This window comes from Dromiciops gliroides, chromosome 3 (assembly GCF_019393635.1).
Source record: "Dromiciops gliroides isolate mDroGli1 chromosome 3, mDroGli1.pri, whole genome shotgun sequence".
Classification (NCBI taxonomy): Eukaryota; Metazoa; Chordata; class Mammalia; order Microbiotheria; family Microbiotheriidae; genus Dromiciops; species Dromiciops gliroides.
The window spans coordinates 475,437,721-475,462,395 of NC_057863.1; the positions used below are offsets into that span (position 1 = coordinate 475,437,721).

The 24,675-nt window shown below is 36.6% G+C and overlaps 1 protein-coding gene across 1 annotated transcript in view; it reads right to left on the reverse strand.

Annotated features, from left to right (window-relative positions):
* Window positions 1-22,254, reverse strand: part of BRCA2 (BRCA2 DNA repair associated) — a 77,157-nt gene extending 54,903 nt beyond the window's left edge. The window contains exons 1-8 of the mRNA XM_043996380.1: window positions 22,188-22,254; window positions 20,438-20,689; window positions 16,064-16,178; window positions 13,377-13,426; window positions 13,226-13,266; window positions 12,763-12,874; window positions 10,568-10,617; window positions 1,084-1,198 (exon numbers count right to left, since the gene is read on the reverse strand). Of these exons, the coding sequence (XP_043852315.1) occupies window positions 1,084-1,198; window positions 10,568-10,617; window positions 12,763-12,874; window positions 13,226-13,266; window positions 13,377-13,426; window positions 16,064-16,178; window positions 20,438-20,689; window positions 22,188-22,254 (802 nt within the window). The remainder of the gene's footprint in view (window positions 1-1,083; window positions 1,199-10,567; window positions 10,618-12,762; window positions 12,875-13,225; window positions 13,267-13,376; window positions 13,427-16,063; window positions 16,179-20,437; window positions 20,690-22,187) is intronic.
* Window positions 22,255-24,675: the final 2,421 nt, after the last annotated feature.

Here is a 24,675-nt window from a genome sequence, read left to right on the forward strand (position 1 = left end):
AAAATTCAATTAAACAACTTAAGTGCCTATATGCTAAACCCTCAGAATACAAAGACAAAAACAAAATAGTCCTTGAGGTCATCTTGATGTTATTTATAATATCTTGTCAGATTCAACAAATATTAATGAAGTATCTAAAGATTTGACCTTATTAAGTACTTAAGGAATACTCATGTTTTTAATTGCCAAACTACTCATGATATTGTTTGTTCTCATAGTGTCCTCAGTGTTTTATTCTTTTGAGAAAGGCAGCAGATGTAGTAGAGTGAGAAGTGGAGTCAGGAGAGACAGCTTCAAATATCAGCACAGTGACTTACTTTATGTTTATAAGCAAGTAAATTACTCAGTAAATAAACTCAGTAAAAATTCAGGGTGTCCCAAAAGTAGTAGGTTTAAACTTTATTAAAGTTTTATGCACTAAGACTTTTGGAATATCCTGTATAAATGGGAGCCACAATTATCCTTTTACCAATTACAGTCAAATCAAATCCCCCTTTTCCCTCCAATATGTACTTCCCAAATAAAAGTATAAAACTGAGGGAATTTTAAGATAAATCTAGATACCCACTTTAGAAAAAACAAAACTGTAGCCTAGTATTGGGAACAAACACTGGATCAAGTCAGAAAAGCTGGGTTTCAGTCCCATGGGACACTTCCTGGCTATGTGACTGCGGGCAAGTCTTTTCACTTTCAGGAGCTTTGGCTTATTACCCAAGTGTAAGATAGGAATAAGAATACTCTCAATAATTATATCATGATGTAATGGAAAAAAAATAAAATACTTTATTAATTTTTTAAAAAAAGAAATAATCCATTTCTGAACACCAGAAATTTTACATTTTACTTAGCAATTTATAACCTGATGCATTTTTCTGTTTTTTTTTAAATATTTATTTAGAAATAACAAAAGTAAACTTAAAAAAAAATAATAATTATATCATGAGGATGCTGGGAAAATGGTGGAATTTATGAAAGGAATGGCTTTATAGGCTTTTTTCCTTTTCATCTGAGTGACAAGGAAAGTAACTAACTGTAAATCAATAGTAACAAGACAGAGCAAGTCAGTAAAGCACAGCTTCTTACCGTGGCTCGAGATTTGGCCTTCTGCATGTATGTTTTCAATGTTTGGTACAGAAGAGGTGGCCTTATCAAGTCTCTTAGGACTTTCACCATGCTGAGATAAAGATTTTTGAAACATCTGCAAAAATTAAAATACTGATATAGAAATTCTAAGAAATTCATCTTTATATATATTAAACACCTAAATTTTAAGAAGCCAGTGATAAAACCTACTTCTAAAGGTAGTCTCATAAATTACAGAAATTTTAAATAAATTTACTCATTAGGGTAAAGGGGAATGAAGGTGAACAAAAACACTATAGAGAGTAGAGTGGGGGAAATGGAATAGGAAGATAGTAAAGCTATGATATAAAATAGATTTATATAGTTATGAAAGTCCTGAGACTGGACCCCAGGAAAGTAGAATTTTGGTTTAGATTAAGCATAAAGCAAGAAATATCAGGTATTAAAGATAAATTCCACAGTAGTGGACAATAACAGAGCCAGAAAGAGTAAGGTTCCAATAGAAGTATAATCCCAACTTCAGCACCCCCTCTTGCAAAAACTAGAAATATTGTTTGAGGCTACAAAAACAAGCCTTAATTTTTTTTTGTTTGGTTTTTTTTTGTTTGTTTTGGTTTTTTGTGAGGCAATTGGGGTTAAGTGACTTGCCCAGGGTCACACAGCTAGTAAGTGTTAAGTGTCTGAGGCCGGATTTGAACTCAGGTACTCCTGACTCCAGGGCCGGTGCTCTATCCACTGCGCCACCTAGCCACCCCAACAAGCCTTAAATTTTAATCATTCTAAAAACAAAAACTTTACCATGTCTGCTATTCTATCAAATATATTTCACTTATATATTATTATATATTAAATAAGTAAAGATTAAATTTATATACCTTGTCAATAAATACCAAGCAAAAAAAGGTGCTAATGAACCAAAAAGTACCCTAAGAATGAATACAGGGGAAGGTTCTATAGAATTTATACTGGAATGTGTTATTTGATAATTTGTCCCATGTAATAATCATTTGAGAGGCAGTGCACCACAGTAGATAAAAGAATTCAGGGTTCAAGTACCATCACTGACACACACTGGCCTTGGGGCCTTGGACAAACTGCTCAACCTCTCTGTACCTCTCACTCTCTATACTGCAGAACAAGTATATATCTTCACTGGTGGGGGGAAATCTCTTCATAAGGAGTTCTCAGTACCAAAGAAATCACAAGACCAGGACATAATAATCACTTACAAATTATTCAAACTAAATTTCATTAATACCATTTTCTGTTACAGATCTTGGCTATAGATTGCAATGAGTCAGCTAATGTGAGCTGTCCAAATTGAGAGAGCATATGTGATAATCATACTGTAAGCTTTCTCAATTAAGCTATATCTAAAATATTATGTCATGGAACAATATTTGTAAGTCAACAACTTTATTATAAGAGTAATTAGAAGGAGTGTATGTAGACAAAGGGTGTCGTTATAAGGTAACATTGATGGGACAACATTCCAAAAAACAAAATAAAGGGGTAAGAAAGAAAATGCATGGAAAGAGGGGAAGAAATTGAATGGGGTAAATTGTCCTACAAAAGAGGCAAGAAAGAACTATTATAATGGAGGGGAGGATGGAGGTTGTGGTGGCAGGCAAAGATTAAACCTTACTCTCATCAAAGTTGGTTCAAAGAGGGAATAACATACACACTCAGTTGGATATAGAAACCTATTTTATCTTATAAGGAAGAAAAAAAAGGGACAGGGGTAATAGAAGAGGGTGAGTGGACTGATAAAAAGGAGGGGATATTGGGGAAGGCTATGATCAGAAGTAAAACATTTCTGAGGAAGAAGTGGGGGGATAAGAGTGTGTGTGTGGGGGAATAAACAAGTGAAAAATAGCATGGAGGGAAATAAATGGCTAGTTATCATAACTATAAATGTGAATGGGATGAACTCACACATTAAATGGATTAAAACCCCAAATCCTACAATATGTTGTTTACAAGAAACACATTTAAAGCAGAGATACACACAGGGTAAAGGTAAGGGGCTGGAACAGAATCTATTATGCTTCAACTGAAGCAAAGAAAGCAGGGGTAGCAATCATGATTTCAGACAAAGCAAAAGCAAAAATAGATCTAATTAAAAGAGGTAAAGATGGAAACTATATCTTGCTGAAAGGTACCAGAGACAATGAAGTCATATCAATGCTTAATATACATGCACCAAGTGGTATAACCTCTAAATTTTTGAAGAAGTTGAATGAGTTGAATGAGGAAATAGAGAATAACCTTCCCCTCTCAGAACTGGATAAATCTAACCAAAAAATAAACAAGAAGTTAAAGAAATGAATAAAATTCTGGAAAAGTTAGATATGATAGATCTCTGGAGAAAATTGAATGGGAATAGAAAAGAATAAACCTTCTCAGCAGTACATGGAACCTACACAAAAACTGACCACATATTAGGGAATAAAAACTTCACAAACAGATGGAGAAAAGCAGAAATAGTAAACACATCCTTTTCAGATCATAATGCCATAACAATTACATTCAATAATGGACAAGTGAAAGAGAGATTAAACGTCAATTTGGAAATTAAATAATGTGGGTCAAAGAACAAATCATAGAAATAATCAATTTCATTAAAAAGAAAATGACAATGATGAGACAACATCAAAATTTATGGGATGTAGCCAAAGTGGTACTTAGGGGAAAATTTATATCCCTAACTGCTTACATCAATAAAACAGAGAAAAAAAAGATCAATGAATTGGGCATGCAACTAAAAAAACTAGAAAACGAACAAATTAAAAATCCCCAATTAAACACCAAACTGAAATCCTAAAAATCAAAGGAGAGATTAATAAAATTGAAAATAAGAAAACCATTGAATTAATAAATAAAACTAGAAGCTGGTGTAGGGACCAATTTTTAATTGGGGAATGTTAGCTATGTAGCTCACCACAATATTGGGGCAAGGAAGGAGACCGGCAGCCTCCCTCAAAATAGAACAGGATTTATTAACAAGAATGAACTTAAAAAACACAAGCAAAATCAGTAGAATTAGGAGAAAGGAAATAAAATGGGGAAAGGGAAATGATACAACCTAACTAAACACCACCGCCCATGAATCAGCTGAGACCGGACCCCAGGAAAGTAGAATTTTGGTTTAGATTAAGCATAAAGCAAGAAATGTCAGATATTAAAGATAAATTCCACAGTAGTAGACAATAACAGAGCCATCCTGTCACCTTCTAGCTTCAAGCTAGAATGGCGAATCTCCTCCCCTCTTCTTCCCAGCAGACCCCAGGCTGACCACACCTAGCCCCAAGCCAACTGGCTGGTAGCCCTAACTGACAGTCACATGACTGCCCTCACTGGGCTTCCAGTCATTATAATTTTGCCAGGCACATGTAGGCGTCAGCAAATGGTGATGACGTGAGGTGCCAGCACCATGGCGACAGCTACAACCAGTGGGTGGAGCACCCATGATATTTGCAGAGGCATTGTGCCTGAGCCCCAGGCCAGTGCGAGTGCTGGGGTTTTTTGAATTCTAGCCAAAAGATGGGGTCATAAAAACCTCAAATAACAATTAATTCTTTATACTGGTTTTAGAAAAAAAAACAAAACAAACAAAAAACCCCAACAACAATAAAATAGATAAACCACTGGTTAATTTGATCAAAAAAAGGAAAGAAGAAAACCAAATTACTAGTATCAAAAACAAAAGGGGTGAACTCACCAACAATGAAGAGGAAATGAAGACAATTGTTAGGAACTACTTTGCTCAATTATATGTCAATAAATTTGACAATCTAATTGAAATGGATGTATAGCTACAAAAATATAAATTACCAGATTAACAAAAGAAATAAAATATTTAACCCAATTTTAGAAAAAGAAGTTGAACAAAAAACCCCCAGGACTAGATGGATTCACAAGGGAATTCTACCAAACATTTAAAGAACAATTAATCCCAATACTATATAAATTATATGAGAAAATAAGTGGAGTCCTACCAAATTCCTTTTATGAGACAAATATGATGCTGACACCCAAACCAGGAAGAGCCAAAACAGAGAAAGAAAATTACAGATCAATTTTCCTAATGAATACTGATTCAAAAATTCTAAATAAAATACTAGCAAATAAATTACAGTAATACATAACAAGGATCATACACTATGACCAGGTGGGATTTATACCAGGAATGCAGGCCTGGTTCAATATTAAGAAAACTATCACCATAATTGACCATATCAATAAGAAAACCAACAGAAATCATATGATTATCTCAATAGATGCAGAAAAAGCCTTTGATAAAATACAGCACCCATTACTATTAAAAACATTGGAGACCACAGGAATAAATGGAGCTCACCTTAAAATGATAAGTATTATCTAAAACCATCGGTGAGCATTATCTGTAATGGGGATAAGCTAGAAGACTTCCCAATACAATCAGGGGTGAAGCAAGAGTTCTCATTATCACCTCTATTATTTAACATTGTACGAGAAATGCTAGTTATAGCAATAAGAGAAAAGAAAGAAATTAAAGGAATTAGAATAGGTAATGAGGAAACAAAACTATCACTCTTTGCAGAAGATATGATGTTATACTTAGAAAATCCTAGCTAATCAACTAAAAAAACTACTTGAAATTATTAACAACTTTAGCAAAGTTTCAGCATATAAAATAAACCCACATAAATCATCAGCTTCTATATATTACCAACAAAGTCCAGCAACAACAGATAGAAAGAGAAATTCCTTTTAAAATAACTATGGACAATATAAAATCCTTGGGGAGTCTATCTGCCAAGACAAACCCAGGAACTATATGACCAGAACTATAAAACACTTTTCACACAAATGAAGTCAGATCTAAACAACTGGAAAAATATTAGTTGCTCATGGGTAGGAAGAGCCAATATAATAAAAATGACAATCCTACCTAAGTTAATTTATTTATTTAGTGCTATACCAATCAAACTATCAAAAATATTTTGTAGATCTAGAAAAAATAGTAACAAAATTAATTTGGAAGAACAAAAGCTCAAGGATATCAAGGGAATCAATGAAAACAAATGTGAAAGAAGGTGGTCTAACAGTATCACATCTCAAACTGTATCATAAAGTGGTAATTAAATAATCTGGTACTGGCTAAGAAATGGAGAGGTAGATAAGTGGAACAGAATAGACACAAATTACACTATAGTAAATGACTACAGTAATCTAATATATGATAAACCCAAAGATTCAAGCTTTTGAAACAAAAACTCACCATCTGACAAAAATTAATGGGAAAATGGGAAAATAGTATGGCAGAAACTAGGTATAGACCAACATCTCATATCATATATTAAAATAAGGTCAAAATGGGTACATGATTTACACATAAAGGGTGATAACATGAGCAAATTAAGAGAGCATGGAATAATTTATCTGTCAGATTTATGGATAGAAGAAGAATTTAGAACCAAAGAAGATATAAAGAACAATACAAAATGCAAACTAAATAATTTTGATTATATAAAATTAAAAAGTTTTGCACAGACAAAATTAATGTAATCAAGATTATAAGGAAGCAGAAAACTGGGAAATTTTGAAACAAGTAACTCTGATAAAGACCTCATTTCTCAAATATATAGAGAATTGAGTCAAATCTATAAAAATACAAGTCATTCCCCAATTGATAAATGATCAAAGGATATGAACAGGCAGTTTTCAAACAAAGAAATCAAAGCTATCTATAGTAATATGAAAAAATGCTCTAGATCACTACTGATCAGAGATATGCAAATTCAAACAACTCTGAGGTATCACCTCATACCCATCAGAGTGGCAAATATAACAAAAAAGGAAAATTTTGGATGTTAGAGGGGATGTGGGAAAGCTAGGATACTAATCCACTGTTGGTGGAGTTGTGAAAAGATCAATCATTCTGGAGAGCAATTTGCAACTATGCCCAAAGGGCTATGGGGGCTGTGCCTTTAATCCCGTAATACCAATACTAGGTCTATATCCCAAAGACATTCCAAAAAAGAGAAAGAGACTTATTTGTACAAAAATATTTACAGCAGATCTTTTTGTGGTGGCTAAGAATTGGAAATCAAAAGAATATCCATCAATTGGGGAATGGCTAAATAAGCTGCGGTATATGATGGTGATGGAATATTATTGTGCCATAAGAAATGACAAGCAGGATGATTTCAGAAAGGCCTGGAAAGATTTATATAAACTGATGTATAGAAGTGAGCAGAATCAGGAGAATATTGTGCATAGTGATGGCAATACTGTTTGATGAAGAACTGTGAATGACTTAACTATTCTCAGCAATACACTGATATAAAATAATCCCAAAGGACTAATGGTAAAGCATACTATCCACCTTCAAAGAAAGAACTGATATTGACTGAACAGACTGAAGCATGCTATTTTTCACTTTAATTTTTTAATTCAAGTTTTCTTATACAAAATGATTAATATGGGGGCAGCAAGGTGGCACAATGGATAAAGCATTGGCCCTGGATTCAGGAGGACCTGAGTTCAAATCCAGCCTCAGACACTTAACACTTACTAGCTATGTGACCCTGAGCAAGTTACTTATCCCTCACTGCCCCACCAAAAAAAACCGCAAAAGAATGTTACAAAATGATTAATATGGCAATGTTTTACATAGTTGCACAAGTATAATCCATATCTGATTGCTTACTGCCTCAGGGAGAGGCAAGGGGAGGGAGGAATGGAATTTGGAACTTAAGCTTTAAATAAAAATGTTCATTGCTTAAAATAACAAATAAGTAAATATTATATCCAGTTCTGGGTACATTTTGACATTAATGAGATAGAGAACATGCAAGAAGCCTGAAACAAGATGGTGAAAGGCTTTGAAACCATTATGTAGGACTGATTAAAGGAACTGGGAAATATTAGTAGTAACAGCTATCATTTACACAGCACTTTAGGGTTTAAAATGCACTTTACAAATATTATCCCATTTTATCTTTACAACAACTCCTGGGAAGTAGGTACTATTATTATTAATTTTTTTAATTTTGTGGGGCAATGGGGGTTAAGTGACTTGCCCAAGGTCACACAGCTAGTAGGTGTCAAGTGTCTGAGGCCGGATTTGAACTCAGGTACTCCTGAATCCAGGGCCGGTGCTTTATCCACTGCACCATCTAGCTGCCCCAGTAGGTACTATTATTAACCTCATTTTACAGATAAGGAAACCAGGGCAGACAAAGGTTAAGTGACTTGCCCAGGGTCCCCCAGCTGCTAAGCATCTGAGATGGGATTTGAACTCATATATTCCTGACGCTCAGTGATTTTTCTACTATACCCCCTAGCTGAGTGAGGGAGTAGAAAGATCTTTTTTTTCTGCCACTGGGTAGATCCCCTATTTTGTTCCCCAAAATTTAGAAGTTATAAGTATAAAAATCTGGGTTGGCTGTATAAATATAGTACTAATTACAATTCTATTAACTGTTTATAATTTATTCATTATTACCATGCAGTATAATAACAATTATATCATTAAGTATATGGCAGATTAACTATGAATATGACTAAATTCTGTTCATTTAATGCATTGCTCAGCCTTGGTGTCAAAGAGCCTGATATATAGATCTTACTGCTCATAGAAAATTGTTTGGGAAAAATTTACTAACTGCCTTTCCAGTAAGGTCCTGAATTGTCTAATCCATGTCTTTTCCAGGAAGACTGGGAGAAGAGGATCACTTGCATAACAAGCATTAATTAAGCATCTTCTATGTTACAGGCATTGTATTTGGTGTTGAAGATACAAATATGAATAATTAAACAACCTTAATTTTCAAGGAACCCATAAACTGCCTGGATATCCATTCTAAAATAGAACTCTGGAACTCTCCCCCCAAAAATGCTTATTAGGCAGCTAAGTGGCAAAGAGGATAAGAGTGTGCTAGGCTTGAAATCAGGAAGACCCGACTTCCAGTCCTGCCTAAGTCACTAATTAGCTGAGTAATACTGGGTAAGTCACTTTCTGTTTGCCTCAGTTTCCCTATCTATAAAATGGCCATAATAGCACATACCTCCCAAGGTTGCTATAAGGATCAAATGAGATAATATTGAAAGCACGTTAAAGCACTCCATAAAAGCTATTGTTATTACTATTATTAAAAATTTCCTAGTAGAACAACTAGGGATATCATTGCCATCGCCCTGTGGCAAGCCTGGTGCCAGGAGAACATGACTTTGATTTAAGTGGTACCTGAGCTGCCTGAAGATTGAAAAGAAATTTATGTCTAATGACTTCCATCCCTATGGTGACTACATGTCTTCTAAGGTAATCTTGATTTCAATGTTTCGAAAGTGTAATATTTTAATAAGGATTTATAAAAAAGACCATTATTCTAATTTCTCCTTTAGAAAGGACAATCAACAACAAAGAAATAAGCCCTCAAACTTAACCTCCTACCCAATGTAAGAACCCCTTCTCCATTCATCAAAACACTGCTTAGGGACTATCAATTTTTAAAGCTCTCTGCTCAAATAGTAAACAAAAAATTAGAGCCAATTAATAATATGCCTTTCTTCCCTTGATGTCAAAAAGTATTTGGTTCAAACTATTCTTCTGCATGTATGTATCATTTTACATGCCTTAGTTATTTGGGACTTCTGTCATGAGGGCAGAGGAAAAAAACAATGTCAACCTACCTCCCAGGTTCACCACCTCAAATCAAGAAAAATGATTCCAAGTAGTGACAAAAATTACAAGAGAAAAGAGGAAACACTCCTCCACAAGATTATTCCTACTAAAAAAAAGAAAGAAAAAGAAAAAACCAAAAGGCTTCATTACTGCATAGCTATTCCCTGACAAATATGCCCACGGCAGCTATTTCATGGAGCCTTCATTCTTCAGACAGGAAAGGCTTAGGCAATTTCTATCCAATTGCCTTGAGGTTTCTTCTTGGTTACAGAACCAGTCTGAGCCCCAATATTTCTTATTCCCTTAATGGGAGAAAAATATGGGACATGCCAAGCCCTGGTAATTAAAAAAGCAGTTCTCACTAGAGACCACAGTTGAAGCCTACATGGGAGAGTTAATGAACATGGGAATTGAGAAAAAGGAAATCCAACACTGAACTGAAGAGCAAAAATAAGCGACACATAGGGGAACTAAAATATTCAAAAAACACGTAGAAGTTATTGTAAAACGCCTGAAATATCAGTACACTGTTATCTAATCAGCATATAGTTTATATACTGAGATTGCTTTCCATTGTAGTAAAACTGATCAGGAAACCATTTGACATGGGGCTGTCCTTTGCAACATGCATATTAATTAGAACTTGATTTACTTGGATTTCTTATTTACAGAATTCTACTGGATTGAGAATTTAAAATTTTTCAATGCCGGCTACTGCTGATTACATCATAATTTAATTACTGAAGATCTGAAAGTACTGTACAGGCAGTACAAAGGAGAACAGCATATCACAGATACCTAAAATATACTTACAATTGTTGTATCATTAGAAGTTCTAGCTCCAGAAGTCTGACCATCTTTGACTGAAAAGAAAAACATTAAATTTTACATAAAAGACTTATTGGCAGAAGAGGTAATGTGGATAATTTTCCTTATGGCTTAATAAACAAACATCTGTCTGGTAGACAATGTGAGAGAGAAGCAATTCTGAAAGAAGACCCATTTACATTTCTTGGTTGCTGTGCATCCAGGTCACAGACATGTCCCTTTTTAACCTACCACAAATCAATAGTGCCTCACATCAGCCAGGTGCTCCAGAGGTGGCTATTCGACTCAACTCTTTTCCCACTCCCCATGTGCCCAATCTCTTCAGTTTCCCTCAAGTGCTCAACTACACCTTTATCTCACACATTTACAATGGATAAATGAGCCTTCTATTCCCTAAAAATGAGGCTCCAATTTCTTTTTTTTTTAAAGTGAGGCAATTGGGGTTAAGTGACTTGCCCAGGGTCACACAGCTAGTAAGTGTTAAGTGTCTGAGGCTGGATTTGAACTCAGGTACTCCTGACTCCAAGGCCGGTGCTCTATCCACTGAACCACCTAGCTGCCCCATCAATTTCTTAACAACATCACCTACTAGAATGTAGCACAGGGCCCAGAGCCCTGGACCTGGAGTCAGGAAGACCTTTGCTCAAATCTAGCCTCAGACACTTATTAACCATGTGACCCTGGACAAATCACTTAACCCCATAATCCCTGTTTGCCTCCTCTGCCTCATCTCACCCACCTACCAGGGTTGTTGTGAGGATCAAATTAGATAACGATTGTTTAGCACAGTGACTAGGACGTGGTAGATGCTATATAAATGTTAGCTATCATCACCCTTTCTCTCTTTTTTCCTATCACAAAAGGTTTCCCTATTAGGAACTAAGGCAAATGTTCTATAGCTATACCCAATTCTCCAATTAATCATCCTCTTCCTCTGTAAACATCTGATATTTATATGATGTTTTATGGTTGATAAAGTGCTTTATGAATAATCAATCACTTGATCTTTCCTTTAATCTCTTCCTAGCTATTATTCCTTCCCACCTACTTTTATATTATGATTATGTGTCCCCAATCCCAGAAAATAACTTCCCTTGATCTTACTAATATCCCAAAGAGCCAGAGTTCCATTTCCCTCTTCTTCCCTGCTAAACTACTCAAAGATGCTTTCCACACCCTATACCTCCACTAAAACCAATCTCTTCTCAACCTCTTAAAATTTCACTTCAGTCCCCTCTACTCTACTTGGTGTTTGCAACGTACTTCCCTCCTAACCATTCTAACTGCTTCTATGAAAGTTTCCATAGAGCTCCTAATACCAGTCAACAGTCTTTTGGTTTAGAACTCGGCCTCCTTGACTTTCCTTCCAAAGCTTCCCAAAGCTTTTTGATGAGCAACCCTTCCCAGGAGGTGTCTTCCCTCCCCTGGTTTTAGATATACCATATTCTTGGTTATTCTCCCTCAAGTCTCTGCTACTGACTCCAACAGCTTTTCTTCCTCTTCCCCAAAATCCTGTCCTTTGTTGCCCTCTTCTCCCTCTGTACTCTCTATCACAACCATCTCATTGCTCCCCACAGGTTCAACTACTCTCTGTGTGAAGATGGCTCCTGAATTTAGCCTTCTAGGCCTGACTTTTCTTCTAAGTTCCACACCTGAATTCTCATATACTTACTGACCATCTATACCTGGATGTCTCACCAATACCTCAAACTAAGTTTACCCTCTTTCCTCCTAAACCCCTTTTTGACTTCACTATTCTGTCAACCATTGACTCAGACTCCATCCCTTTTTAAACCCTTAGGCCTTTATAGTTTGGTTTATTCTAGTAGGAAAATATTGCCTTCAAACATCTAGATAATTCACACATCAGATCACAACCTTTGAGGCTTATTGGTTAGAAAACAAATGTCCAAATTTAGAGACCATTTGAGAGTCAAAATGATGTTCCACATTCAGTTAACATTACATATAACATTTCCCATTTGCTTAGAAAACCCTCAGAAGGAGCTGCAGAGAAATACCCTGCTAAAGAAGGCAGAGAGCTAGAGCCACACTTAGATGGAATATTACTATGTATTTTTAAGATTTAAAAAATTGGGGGTTTTTTTTGGGGGGTGGGGGAAACATTACTTTGTACTAGTTTTGTTTTTCACCATACAACTCATTTTTGATACCATTACCTATTAGCACAGTTGAACTGAGGGTTGGGGGAGTGGCCAAAGAGCTAGACCAAGACATATCTGGATCCACTTCTGCTCCTAGACTTTCAGAAATGTGTTTTGGTGTATTAACCTGAAAATAGAAAAAACACAGTATGCATATAAATATATTTATAGACACACATATAAAAAAAATATATATCTATATGTACATACACATATACATATATATATCTATGTGTATGTGTATTTAAGACTCATGAAAAAAGTAAGCTTCAGCCCTGAATGGTTCTATATGCCACTCAATCTTGGTTTCTGGTTTCACAGTTCTAAGATGAGACACATAGATGTCTTATTAACAAATGGCAGTTAATTTACAGAAATGTAATGAAGACTAAAAATATTGGCAGAGAATCTCAAAGCAAATATACAGTACAAAAAATTGTCAAAAACTCCTATTATTAATAATTAAAATATCAGTTACCTTCATTAGTTTAGGGGTATAAAATAAGTTTCCATATGTCACTAAAAATAAAGTAGAGGGAAACTTGGTTAAGCCACCAGATATTTTAACAAACATAAAAATCAAAATATGGTTTGAAAAAATACATTAAAAAAATTAAAGAAATTCATACCAGGCTTTTCCCTCTGTGGAGTTCTGTATGTACCTCGTAAAACTGTTGGACTAAAAATTATAAAACCACTTAGATTATTCAACAGAGAACTAGAAAGACATTACATTACATAATACTGAATTCTGACAAAATTATAAATGAGTAATTAACAATTTAAATTTTGAAAGATTTAAGAAGCCTAAATATAACAGTTATCAAATCTACAGTATTGAAAAATAGAAATAAAAAACTGCACCCAACAAACAGTCGAACTAGCTATGTCCAAAACCAAAGTACCTATTTGGACTCTGAGCCCATTACCTCTCTATTTGGAGGTGCCAGCATATTTCATCATGAACCTTCTAAAACTGTGGTTGGTCACTGTGTTCAGAGTCCCTAAGTCTTTCAGTCATTTGTCTTAACAATGTTGTTGTGATAATGTGGGATTGATCATTAGTACTGATTTATCATTAGTGTATGGTGAATTGATTTGAGTCTTAATAAATTTCCACTCTATTTTACTGGGCTTAATCAATTTACTATGTATTGGTTGGGTCCCCTCATTGAGTGAGTCTGAGCTCCTTAAGCCTCTAACTTCAGTTGCCTTCTTCCACCCTTGTAGCTTACCATCCACATTCTGCAAACTGCCTGACAACATTGGCAACAAAGGAAAACAACTCCAGTTGCCTCATTCCTGGAACCCTTTTTCTCTGTGCTTTCTAATCACGTTCTTAACTCATCCCTAAGTACTAGCACATGAAAACATGCCTCTTGTCCTATCTCCGTCCTGCCCCGCCCCCCAGTTGCCAACCATGCAACTCTCCAGAGGATATTAGGGGATGTTAAATTACTTGGTGAGAAATATGATCTAAGAGGGCACCAACAAATCAGAAGTAAGATTAAAAATAGTAACTGTATAAATGCTATAAAAATGATGGTCTGTTAGTTCTATTTCTGGCTGAGGAGCTCTGGATTCCATTTATTGGCAATTGCTAGGCTTGCTAATAAATTGATCATTCTCAGAACTTTGTGCCTCAGTTTCTCTTTATCACAGATTTTTATCATGACAATAACATAACTTGTACTCCTGTTTCTGTTCATTTCACTCAAGTTTTTCCAGGTTTCTCTAAAACTGTCCCCTTCATCATTTCTTTCTTTCTTTTTTTTTTTTGGTGAGGCAATTGGGGTTAAGTGACTTGTCCAGGGTCACACAGCTACTAAGAGTCAAGTGTCTGAGGCTGGATTTGAACTCAGGTCCTCCTGAATCCAGGGCCAATGCTCTATCCACTGTACCACCTAGCTGCTCCTTCATCATTTCTTATAACAAAAACTGTATTCTATCACATTTATATACCATAACTTGTTCAGCCATTCCCCAATTTACTGAGGCACCACAAAAAGGTGTTGTAAATACTTTTGTATAAGGGGGTCCTCTTTCTTTTTCTTTGATCTCTTTGGGGTATAGAAGGGGGTGCTGGTAATTTTTCTGGGGGGTGTTTTCTTGTTTTTTTTTGTGGGGCAATGAGGGTTAAGTGACTTGCCCAGGGTCACACAGCTAGTAAGTGTCAAGTGTCTGAGGCAAGACTTGAACTCAGGTCCTTTTGAATCTGGGGCTGGTGCTTTACCCACTGTGCCACCTAGATGCCCCCCTGGTAAATGTTTTAACAACTGAATGTCCAAAAATGTATAGCACATTTTAAAGTTTCACCTGCATTAACATTTTCTCCATCACTTTCTTAAGTTTAAACAATCAACAAAACAATAAATCAAGCGCCGGTGTGTGGCATTTGCACATTTCCAAGGTATAAATGCTCACACTAAAAATTTAACAAGCAGCTCTTACAGGCCAGTATGAAACTTAGTACTGTTATCAATGGGTCAAAAGGCATGCACAGTTTAAAGCAGCTTTTTAGGCATAGTTGCAAACTTCTTTCCAGAACAGCCAGACCAGTTCACAGCTCTACCAACGGTGCATTAGTGACCTGTTTTCCCACAGCTCCTCTACCATTTGTCATTTTCTTTTTTTGTTCATTTAGTCACTATGGTGTGTATGAGGCAGTACCTCAGTTTTAAAATTTGTAATTCTTTAATTCTTTATGGTTTTTATTTGGCTATTGATAGCTTGAACTGAATTGACTGTTACTATCTTTTGACCATTTATCAGTTAGCAAATGGCTCTGAGTCAGTTCCCTATGTCTTAGAAATGAGACTTTGCTACATTTTTTCCCCTCATTTACTTGTTTCTTTTCTGATTTTAACCAGTGGTTTTATTTAAAACTTTTTTAATTTTATGCAATCAAAATTATCCATTTTACTTCTCATGAACCTCTATCTTATTTGGTTATGACATCTTCCCCATACAAAGACTTGAAGGTCATTTTTTCCTTATTCCTCTAATTTAAGTGTCATCCTATATATCTAAATCATTTATCTAAATCAGAGCTTGACTTGGTCTAAATTTGGTGTCAATTGTTGATCTTTATGTAGTTTCTCCCAGTCTACTTTCCAATTTTCCCAAATATTTTTTATCAAATAGTGAGTTCTTGGCCCAACAGCTGTGATCTTTGGGTTCACAGAACATTATTCTTAAATAATATAACTTTAGTACTCTGTATGTTGGCCAAAATGATACTGAGACAATCATGTATAAAACAAAGCAGATCAAATGCAGGACAGCATTTCAATTTATATCCGAAGCTCTATCATACCTTTCACTGAGACAAGCACTGAGAAGTGGGCTGGTAACATCATTTGCTTGACCTAATTTTGTCTTCATTATGCAATAACTTTTCCTAAGTTCTTTATCAACTGCATTATCCTTACCTGCAATATAGCAAAACAATTACAATAAACATTATTAAAGACTGTTAATTTTTCCTCTCTGGAAGTCTTTAAAAATTGGAGAGATTCTCATCAATCTGGAGTGGTTTTAACATGGCCCTTGCATAAAGCCAAAGGAATAGAACAAAGACAATTCCTGAAGGTCACTTTGACCTTCAGACAGTCTAATAAATCTGGCAGACATTACCCACAATGAGTTGCCTTGGAATATTTGTAAGTAGAGAAGTGACTTGATCGGGCGATTAGAATGATTATTTTGGCAGCATTTGAAGGATGGAACAGAAAGGAGAAAGATGTCAAAGACTAGGCAGGAAGCACTAGGGTTATATATAGCAGGAGTGGAAAAGTGGGGATTAATGAAGCATATTAAAGAAAGAAACATCAGAGAACTTAACTACTAAATAGATAGGAAGGAGAGAGGAGAGTAAAAATAACTTAATTTACAAGACTAAGTCATTAGAAGTATCATAGTACCAAAAATACAAAAGTTAAAGTTAAGTAGTTTTGGAGAGAAAGACTAAGAGTTTAAGTTTTAGAGATCAAGAAAGTACATGCCAGGCACCAACTGGACCAAGTGCTGGGGATACAAAGGCAAAGCTAAAACACTTTCTCTCCTTAAGGGGCTTACATTCTACTGCAGGAAAACAATGTGCACATATATAGGTAGAAATATTTACAAACTAAGCTTTGGGGGAGGACAATGGGAGAAGAAATAAGGAAAGGCCTTGATCCCAGCTAGTACTTGAGCCACATCTTGAGGAAACCAGGGACTCTAAGAGGCAAAGGTGGGGTGGTACAAAGGCACAGAAAAGAAACAGAGCATCATGAAGGAGGAACAGCAAATGGACTAGTATAGCTAGAGAGTTCTGAGTGTCAAACAGAAGAGTATGCATTGGGGAAAGAGTGTGACAGGAGCAGAACTGAACTTTGGGAAAAAATCATTTTGTAAGCTACATGGAAGAGAAATTAGAGCTGGGTAAGATGTAAGACAGAGAGATTAATTAATACAGTCAGCTTGACTGTATTACACTCCTAAAGTGCTGTATACACTCCTAAAAAATCAATATGCTGTACAAAATTGCACAATAAAAACTTATGGGGAAAATTGATTTAGGAGCACAATATTCAAAAACTTTATCAATGACCCATTTAAAAAAAAGACCATTTAATAAAAATGGTAGGGAAGAATTTCCAGGGGAAGAGCCAAAATGGTGGAAAAAGAAGTACTCATCTGAGCCCTCTCAGCATTCCCTTCCAATTAACTTTAAAATAACAACTCAAATTGAATTCTGGAGTGGCAGAGCCAATAAAAGGTCAGAGTGAGACATTCTTCCAGCCTAAGACAACACAGGTCAGAAAGATAGGTCTGTAATATGGGGATAGAGACTGGCCTGGAGCCCACATGGGTGAAACACCAGAGGTGGGACTAGGTAGTGGTGACAGAAGCAGCATCAGCTTCAGGAGCACCCAAGCCAGAAACAATAAGGGAATCTGGCAAATGATCAGAAAGAAATTACAGGGGACACCTCCAGTGACCCCAAGGAACAGTATCAATTGTAATCCCAAGGGATCAGGGCCCTTACCAGCTCAGGACCACAGCACAGACTAAAAAAGTGGTAACCAGATCTTTCCCCAGAACATACTACCCTGGAAGCACTGAAAACTTCCAAATTCCCAGAACTAGCTCTCAAAACAGCAATGCAGAAAAAGCCTAAAGTTTGAGAGCCAGGAACACAGCCCAACATTAACATAAAGTTCCAACTAATGAAATAGGGTGGGAAAATGAGCAAACAACAATAACAAGTAAAAACAAAAAACTGAACACTAAAAGCTACTATGGTAATAGGGAAGATCAAGACACAAACTCAGAAGAAGACACTGAAGTCAAAATAGCTATAAGCAAAGCCTCAAAAGAAAATGTGAATTGGATACAAGTCCAACAAGAATTCTTGGAAGAGTTGTAAAAGGCTTTTTAAAGTCAAATAAGACTGGTAGAGGAAAAATTAGGTAGAGAAAGGAAACCAAAGGAAGAAAATTATGAAAAAACAATTAATACCTGGTAAAAGAGGCACAAAAAAAAATACTGAAGAACAATTAGACCTAAAAAAGCAGAATTGGCCAAATGGAAAAAGCAGTACAAAAGTTCACTGAAGAAAATAATTCCTCAAAAACTGGAATTGAGTAATTGGAAACTAATAATTCTGAGACATCAAGAAACAATCAAAGTCAAAAGAATGAAAAAATAAAAGAAAATGTGAAATATTACATTGGAAAAACAACTGACCTGGAAAATAAGATCAAGGAGAGAGAATTTTAAAATTATTGAATTACCTGAAAGCCATGATCAAAGAATGAGCCTAGACATCATATTCAAGAAGTTATCAAAGAAAATTGTCCTGATATCCTAGAGCCAGAGGGTAAAATTGAAAGAATCCACTGATCACCGCCTGAAAGAGGTCCCAAAATGAAAACTCCCAGGAATATTATAGCCAAATTCCAGAGCTCCCAAGTCAAAGAGAAAATACTCCAAGCAGACAAAAAGAAACCATTCAAATACCACAGTGCCACATTCAAGACTGCATAAGATTTAGCAACTACTATATTAAAAGAACAGAAGGTTTAGAATATATTTCAAAGGTAAAAAAAAGTTGAGTTACAACCAATAACGTACCCAGCAAAACTGAGTATAATTCTTCAAAGAAAAAAAAAACCAGACATTTAATGAAATAAAGTATTCCTGATGAAAAGACAAAAATGCAATAGAAAACTTGACTTTCAAATACAAGGCTCAAGAGAAGCAGAAAAAGGTAAACATGAAAGAGAAATCATAAGAGACACACAATAAAGTTAAATCATTTGCCTTTCTATATGGGAAGATGATACAAGTATCTTCAAAGAAATGTATCATTATTAGGGAAGCTTGAAGGATTTTACATAAATAGAGGATGTAGGACTGAGTAGATTAAGGTAAAAAAAAAAAAAGGATAAAAGAGAAAAAGGAATACCCTGGGATAAGGGAGAATGGGGGAAATTATTTCACATAAACGATGTGCTCAAAAAAGAACTCTTATAATGGAGGGGAAAATGAGGGGGAGGGGGCAACACTTGAACTTCATATCTAAATTGGTTCAAAGAGAAAATATAACTATATATATGTGTGTATACGCATGCACGCATATGCACACAAGTGCACAGACACACACACTTAATTGCTAACAGAATTCTCTTACCAAAACAGGGAGGTAGATGGGGAAGGGGATAAAAGAGAGGAGGGGGAGGGGTGTTGAAAAAGAGGGCAGATAAAAGAAGGCAGTGGTCAGAAAGGAGAGAATAAATAGAGAATCAACAAAAGAAAACTGAATGGAGGGAAATGCACAGCTAGTAATTGTAACCGTGAATGTGAATGGGATGAACTCACCATAAAACAAGCAGATAGAATGGATTAGAAACAATATGTTATTTACAAGAAACACACTTGAAACAGACATAGACACAGACACATAGACACAAAGACACACACACAGAGTTAAAATAAGGGGCTGGAGCAGAATCTATTATGTTTCAACTGAAGTTAAAGAATAGAAGCTATCATGATTTCAGACAAAGCAAAAGCAAAAACAGACCTAATTAAAAGGCATAAGCACAAAAACTACATCTTGCTAAAAGTAACCATAGACAGTGAAGCAGTATCAATACTAAACAAATATGCCCCAAATAGGATAGCATCCAAATTCAAAAAGTTAAGTTACTGGAGAAAATAGACAGTAAAACTATACTAGTAGGGGACCTCAATGTTCCCCTCTCAGAGCCAGATAAATCTAACCATAAAATAAATAAGAAAGAAGACAAGGAGATGAATGGAATCTTAGAAAAGTTAGATATTACAGACCTCTGGAGAAAACTGAATGAGAATAGAAAGGAGCACACCTTTTTTCTCAACCATACATGGCACCTTCACAAGAATTTGATAAGGACATCATCCATGGGCAATGACAAAAACGTGAACAGAGTCAAGCATAGATTTTTTCTGATCCATTCACAACTCTTTTGTGTCTTATATGGCAACATTTAGATCTATCATAATTTGGCTTTTGAAATAGATATAGATAGATAGATAGATATGTAATATATGTGTGTGTGTGTATATATGTATAAAAAATAAAAACAAACCCTAACTTTTAATATAGAAAAAAATCCATCCTTGTGAATAAAGAATCTGTATTCAAACAAAAATTACTCACCTATGTCTAATTTGCAAAGATCTGGCCCTCTTAAAGGAGAGGAATACAATGAAAAATTTACATTTTGTTCTTTGAAGATTAATGGTGTTGATGCCAGCTGATTATAAATAAAAGGTTTTCGCTGTGGTGTTTTAAAAGAATTCAACTGAGTAATTTCTATTTTACTTCCATGGTCTTCCGAAGTTTCATAATTATGGGGAGGAGCTTCTGAAGTAAGTTCTTCAAACCAGTTAAGGCTTATTGGACCTAAATCTGTGAGAAAATACAAAATACATTACATCTTAAGCTTTAATCATTGTCATCTAAACGTCCAGGGAGCTAGATTCATTATATGAGATTTTATGGTTTTGTTAAAGGAAAAAATGGTAAGAATTAAATCGGATTTTTTCTAATTTGCTAACTTAAATAGCATTACTTCAAGCTGTCGTAAACATCTATGTTCACTGGATTAGAAACAATATTTGGGGAGAGAGCACAGGGGATACAAGTTAGAAAATGCCTAGGAGAATTAATAAACAGGCACAAGCATGTCTATTGATTTGTACTAGAATTGAAAAAATGCATCACTAATAATTTAAGCTCCACTTTTTTCCTCCAATATTCTTTCCACCATACTACCAACCAATTACCCCTCTTAATTTCAGAGCCTTCTATTATTTCTTATTTATCCTACACATAGCTTGCTTTGTAAGTATGTTTGTATGGTGACTTCCCATCAGATGGCAAGCTCCCTGAGGGCAGGGACTGTGTTTTGCTTCCTTAGGTATCCCTAGTGCTAGACACATAGTAGGTGCTCAATAAATGTTTTTTAATTGACTGGCTCATTATGCATAAAAGCCAGTCCTATTTATTTCTGGAATTCAAAAAATATTTAACTTTGTACAGCATTATTTTCACCAAGATCTGAATGTGGGACACACCTGAACAACAAAACATGCTTAATACTTGCCATAAGAGAAAAACTCATTAGAAAGTAATAGTAGAAATACATTAAGCTATTGTGAAACACGGCAGCACTGGTACTACTTCTTTAATTTAACCAAAGGGTCTTCTCTAAGTGAAAAGTTTCAGGTAGAAGAGTTTTACAATATTTGTTATTACAGTATATAATGGACATTAATAGTTGTGCAAGTGCCATGAAGACAGCACATAGTAGATTACCAGGCATATAACAGGCACTAAATAAAATGTTTATTGAACTGAATTTTCAGTCATCAGTTAGTCTCTTTTAAGCCTGACATACTTGCACAATTCAGTCACAAGTCACTCACTACGGTAATTAATAAATGTGCATTAAAGTTGCTTCTCAGGCAGTTAAAGATGTACAAATTATCTCTAATTATTTCCTAATAATACACAAATTGACTCTAAATTGTTCTGTAAATAAAGTTTCTAGTTGTGCCTTAAAGAGTCCTCCAAAGAACCTGCCAGACTTATTTTTGTAGGTGCTCAAAACTAAAGGCCTACAAACATACTTTACACGGGAGTAATGAATGCAAAAACAACATTTATTTGCTGGCATGACTAACACAGTGCTAAGGGGAATGGATACAGATAAAAACGAGGCACGCCCTGTCCTCAAGGGGATAACATTTTAAAAGGAGAGAGGAAGTCAAGGGGGGGGGGTGTGCTATTATTGGTATGGCTGATTTATTGAAAATAAATATTGATGAAAAGAGCCATGGGGGGGGGGTAAGCTGTTGAAAAAAGTTTTTTATTGTGGTTTGTACGATGAAATAACAAGTCCTACCTGATTCACTGCACCGTGTCTTAAAAACTTCAAAAAAAGTTGTTTTTCCCTGGTATCCAGCTGCCATCTTCTTTCCCCCCGTATCACTTGTCTGTTTTAAAAAAAAAGTCTGCGGAGTGGAGGGGAAAAAACAATGACTGGAGAAATAAACTCGAGGTTATTAGTGAACGTTAGCGCCCAAGAGAGCTGCAGCTGTGCCCTGGGCCAACCCTCCCATTTTACGGATAGGTAAACTGAGGCCCGGGGAAGTTCAATACGATTCCCGTTTCTTTCAGAGTTCCAATCCTTAGGTCAGCTGTGGTAGGAAAGACTGGAAGAGGCGCAGAAGCGGGGCGGGCCATGACCTTGGTCACCACCCACCCCTCCCTCCAGCCGGCACTAACCGGCTCTGAAGCTGCTACCCCTTGCAGCTAGGTAAGACGAGACCTACCGGCACGGGGAGGACAGAGGCAAGGGAGGCTGGGAGTGGGGGAAAGCGGGATACGCAGGCGCAAACACGCCGCCAGACCTTGGGTTCCAAAAACTAATCGTGTCTCTACTCAATCTCAGCGAATTTTCAGGTTCTCGCGCCAAATCGGCCAAGCAGGCACGTGACCAATGACGCAGAGCGTAGCTCCCGGAAGCGAGATTCGGCGCGGCTTCGGCTCCACCCACCATCCCTAGTCAGACCTCCTCCCAATTGGAAGACAAGTCGGAGGGATTGGGCGGAGACAAGTATAGGCTTGACCCTTCACCCCGCCTCTCCCGAAAAAGGCCCGAGAGTGTTTGCTTTGCGCCTTAGCGCGCGCTCCTCGCTCCTCCCACAACCTTCTCTGGTGCGCCAGGACGCTCAGCCAACGTAGAGCGGAGGGCGGGGCCAGGGGGGAGGCGGAGCTGCGTTCTTCGAGCCGTGGCTGGATGGGTATGGCTTGCTCGCTGTCATTCCCTTTTGGCGCTGGGCGACGTCTGGGCTTTGCCTGCTCAGGGTGGTGGAGTAGGGAGATTGCGTTGCGTCTTAAATCCAATTATTTAAAAAACAACTTTTAAAAGAAAGCCAGGTGGCACAGTAGCATGATACTGAAAAACCTGAGTTCAAAACCCACCTTGGGAAGGCTCCTTAAACCTTTTTTTGCGTCTGGAGGACGGGATATTTATTTTTTTATTCCCTCTAATGGCACTGTGCTTTCCACTTGGTGTATGCTTGATAAATATTTATTGAATTTGAATTGCACCCCCTCTTGTTAACTATGACCAATTTTAGCCTCCATTAAATGTTAGCACGGCATACTGAGCAAGCCTTCAAAGAAGTTTATATTTCAAAGCCCAATTGCCTTAAATCTCAGGGACCTTCCCCAAGTGGTCTGATAACATATCTTGCCACTGGCTCCTGATGTCTCTGGAGGAGAAAGTGAGGCTGGTAAATGCACAGTCCTTCCTTACTTAAGTCACCCGATTCAGTGCAAGTCATGACATCTGTCATGGTCGTCTTGGAGAACAAACAACAACAATTTGAAACAGAAGTAAACAACACACAGAGGGAAGTAGTAGCCATGGAGGGACATGTTGACCCAGAAGGTTACAGGGATGGAGAATGAGGCATAGAGGGACATAGAAGTAACACATCTTTCAGGTACAATGTAGAAGTTTAAAAATCACATTCTAGATTGAAGACCGGTTAGGGGAGGTGTGGTTTGAAAGGGTACCTGGGGCAAGACAAGGAGAGGGTGGAAAGTGAATTTTAATTCTATAAAATTATTGTTATTCCTATCTTTCATTTCTACTGCTGTCCTGCCAAATCAAATCACATCTGATCATCAGACTGGAAGGGTCTTCATCCTCTCCTACTTTACAGAGGATGTTCAAGAGGGTTAAACAGTCTCCTTAAGATCTCACCAAGTAGTCATATGTGGTTAGAGACCAGGTTCTCTAACTCTACAATTAGTCTTTTTCCTAGACTGTGGCTCTTCCTCCCCACCAGTGGGAAGGCAAGCATGCATAGTGATCACTGGTGGAGGGGCCCCCCAAGGTTTCTGGTGGACTCTTTGCTTACTGGACTTTACTGGATCTATAAAGGTAGAGCATGGTTCCATTGCTCCTTGCTGAGTGTGACATATGCCTGTCTTGCCATACAGTTTCTGCTAGTGCTTTCTGCTTGTCACTTTCTCAGTACAGTTATCTCTTCTATATCATAGGGGTCGAGGGCACCCAGTTTTGAAAAACCTCTTAAATTTTTTTGGTCCTTCCTTTGTACCAGAGAAAAAGTCTGATTTTTTTTTCTTTTATGGGGTGTTTACAGTGCCTTATTACAAAATTTGGGCATATTTGTGGTATTAAAAGATTAAAATATATTGATATTATACAATATTATACATATATTTTATGCATTTATGAGTTTCCAACCTTTTTCTGTGTCATCTATTGGCCTTCATGTGTCATCTGTGGCTTCCACAAAGCTCCCCCAAAATTCCATTTAATTTCTTGTGCCCATCTCAGATATATTGAAACCACT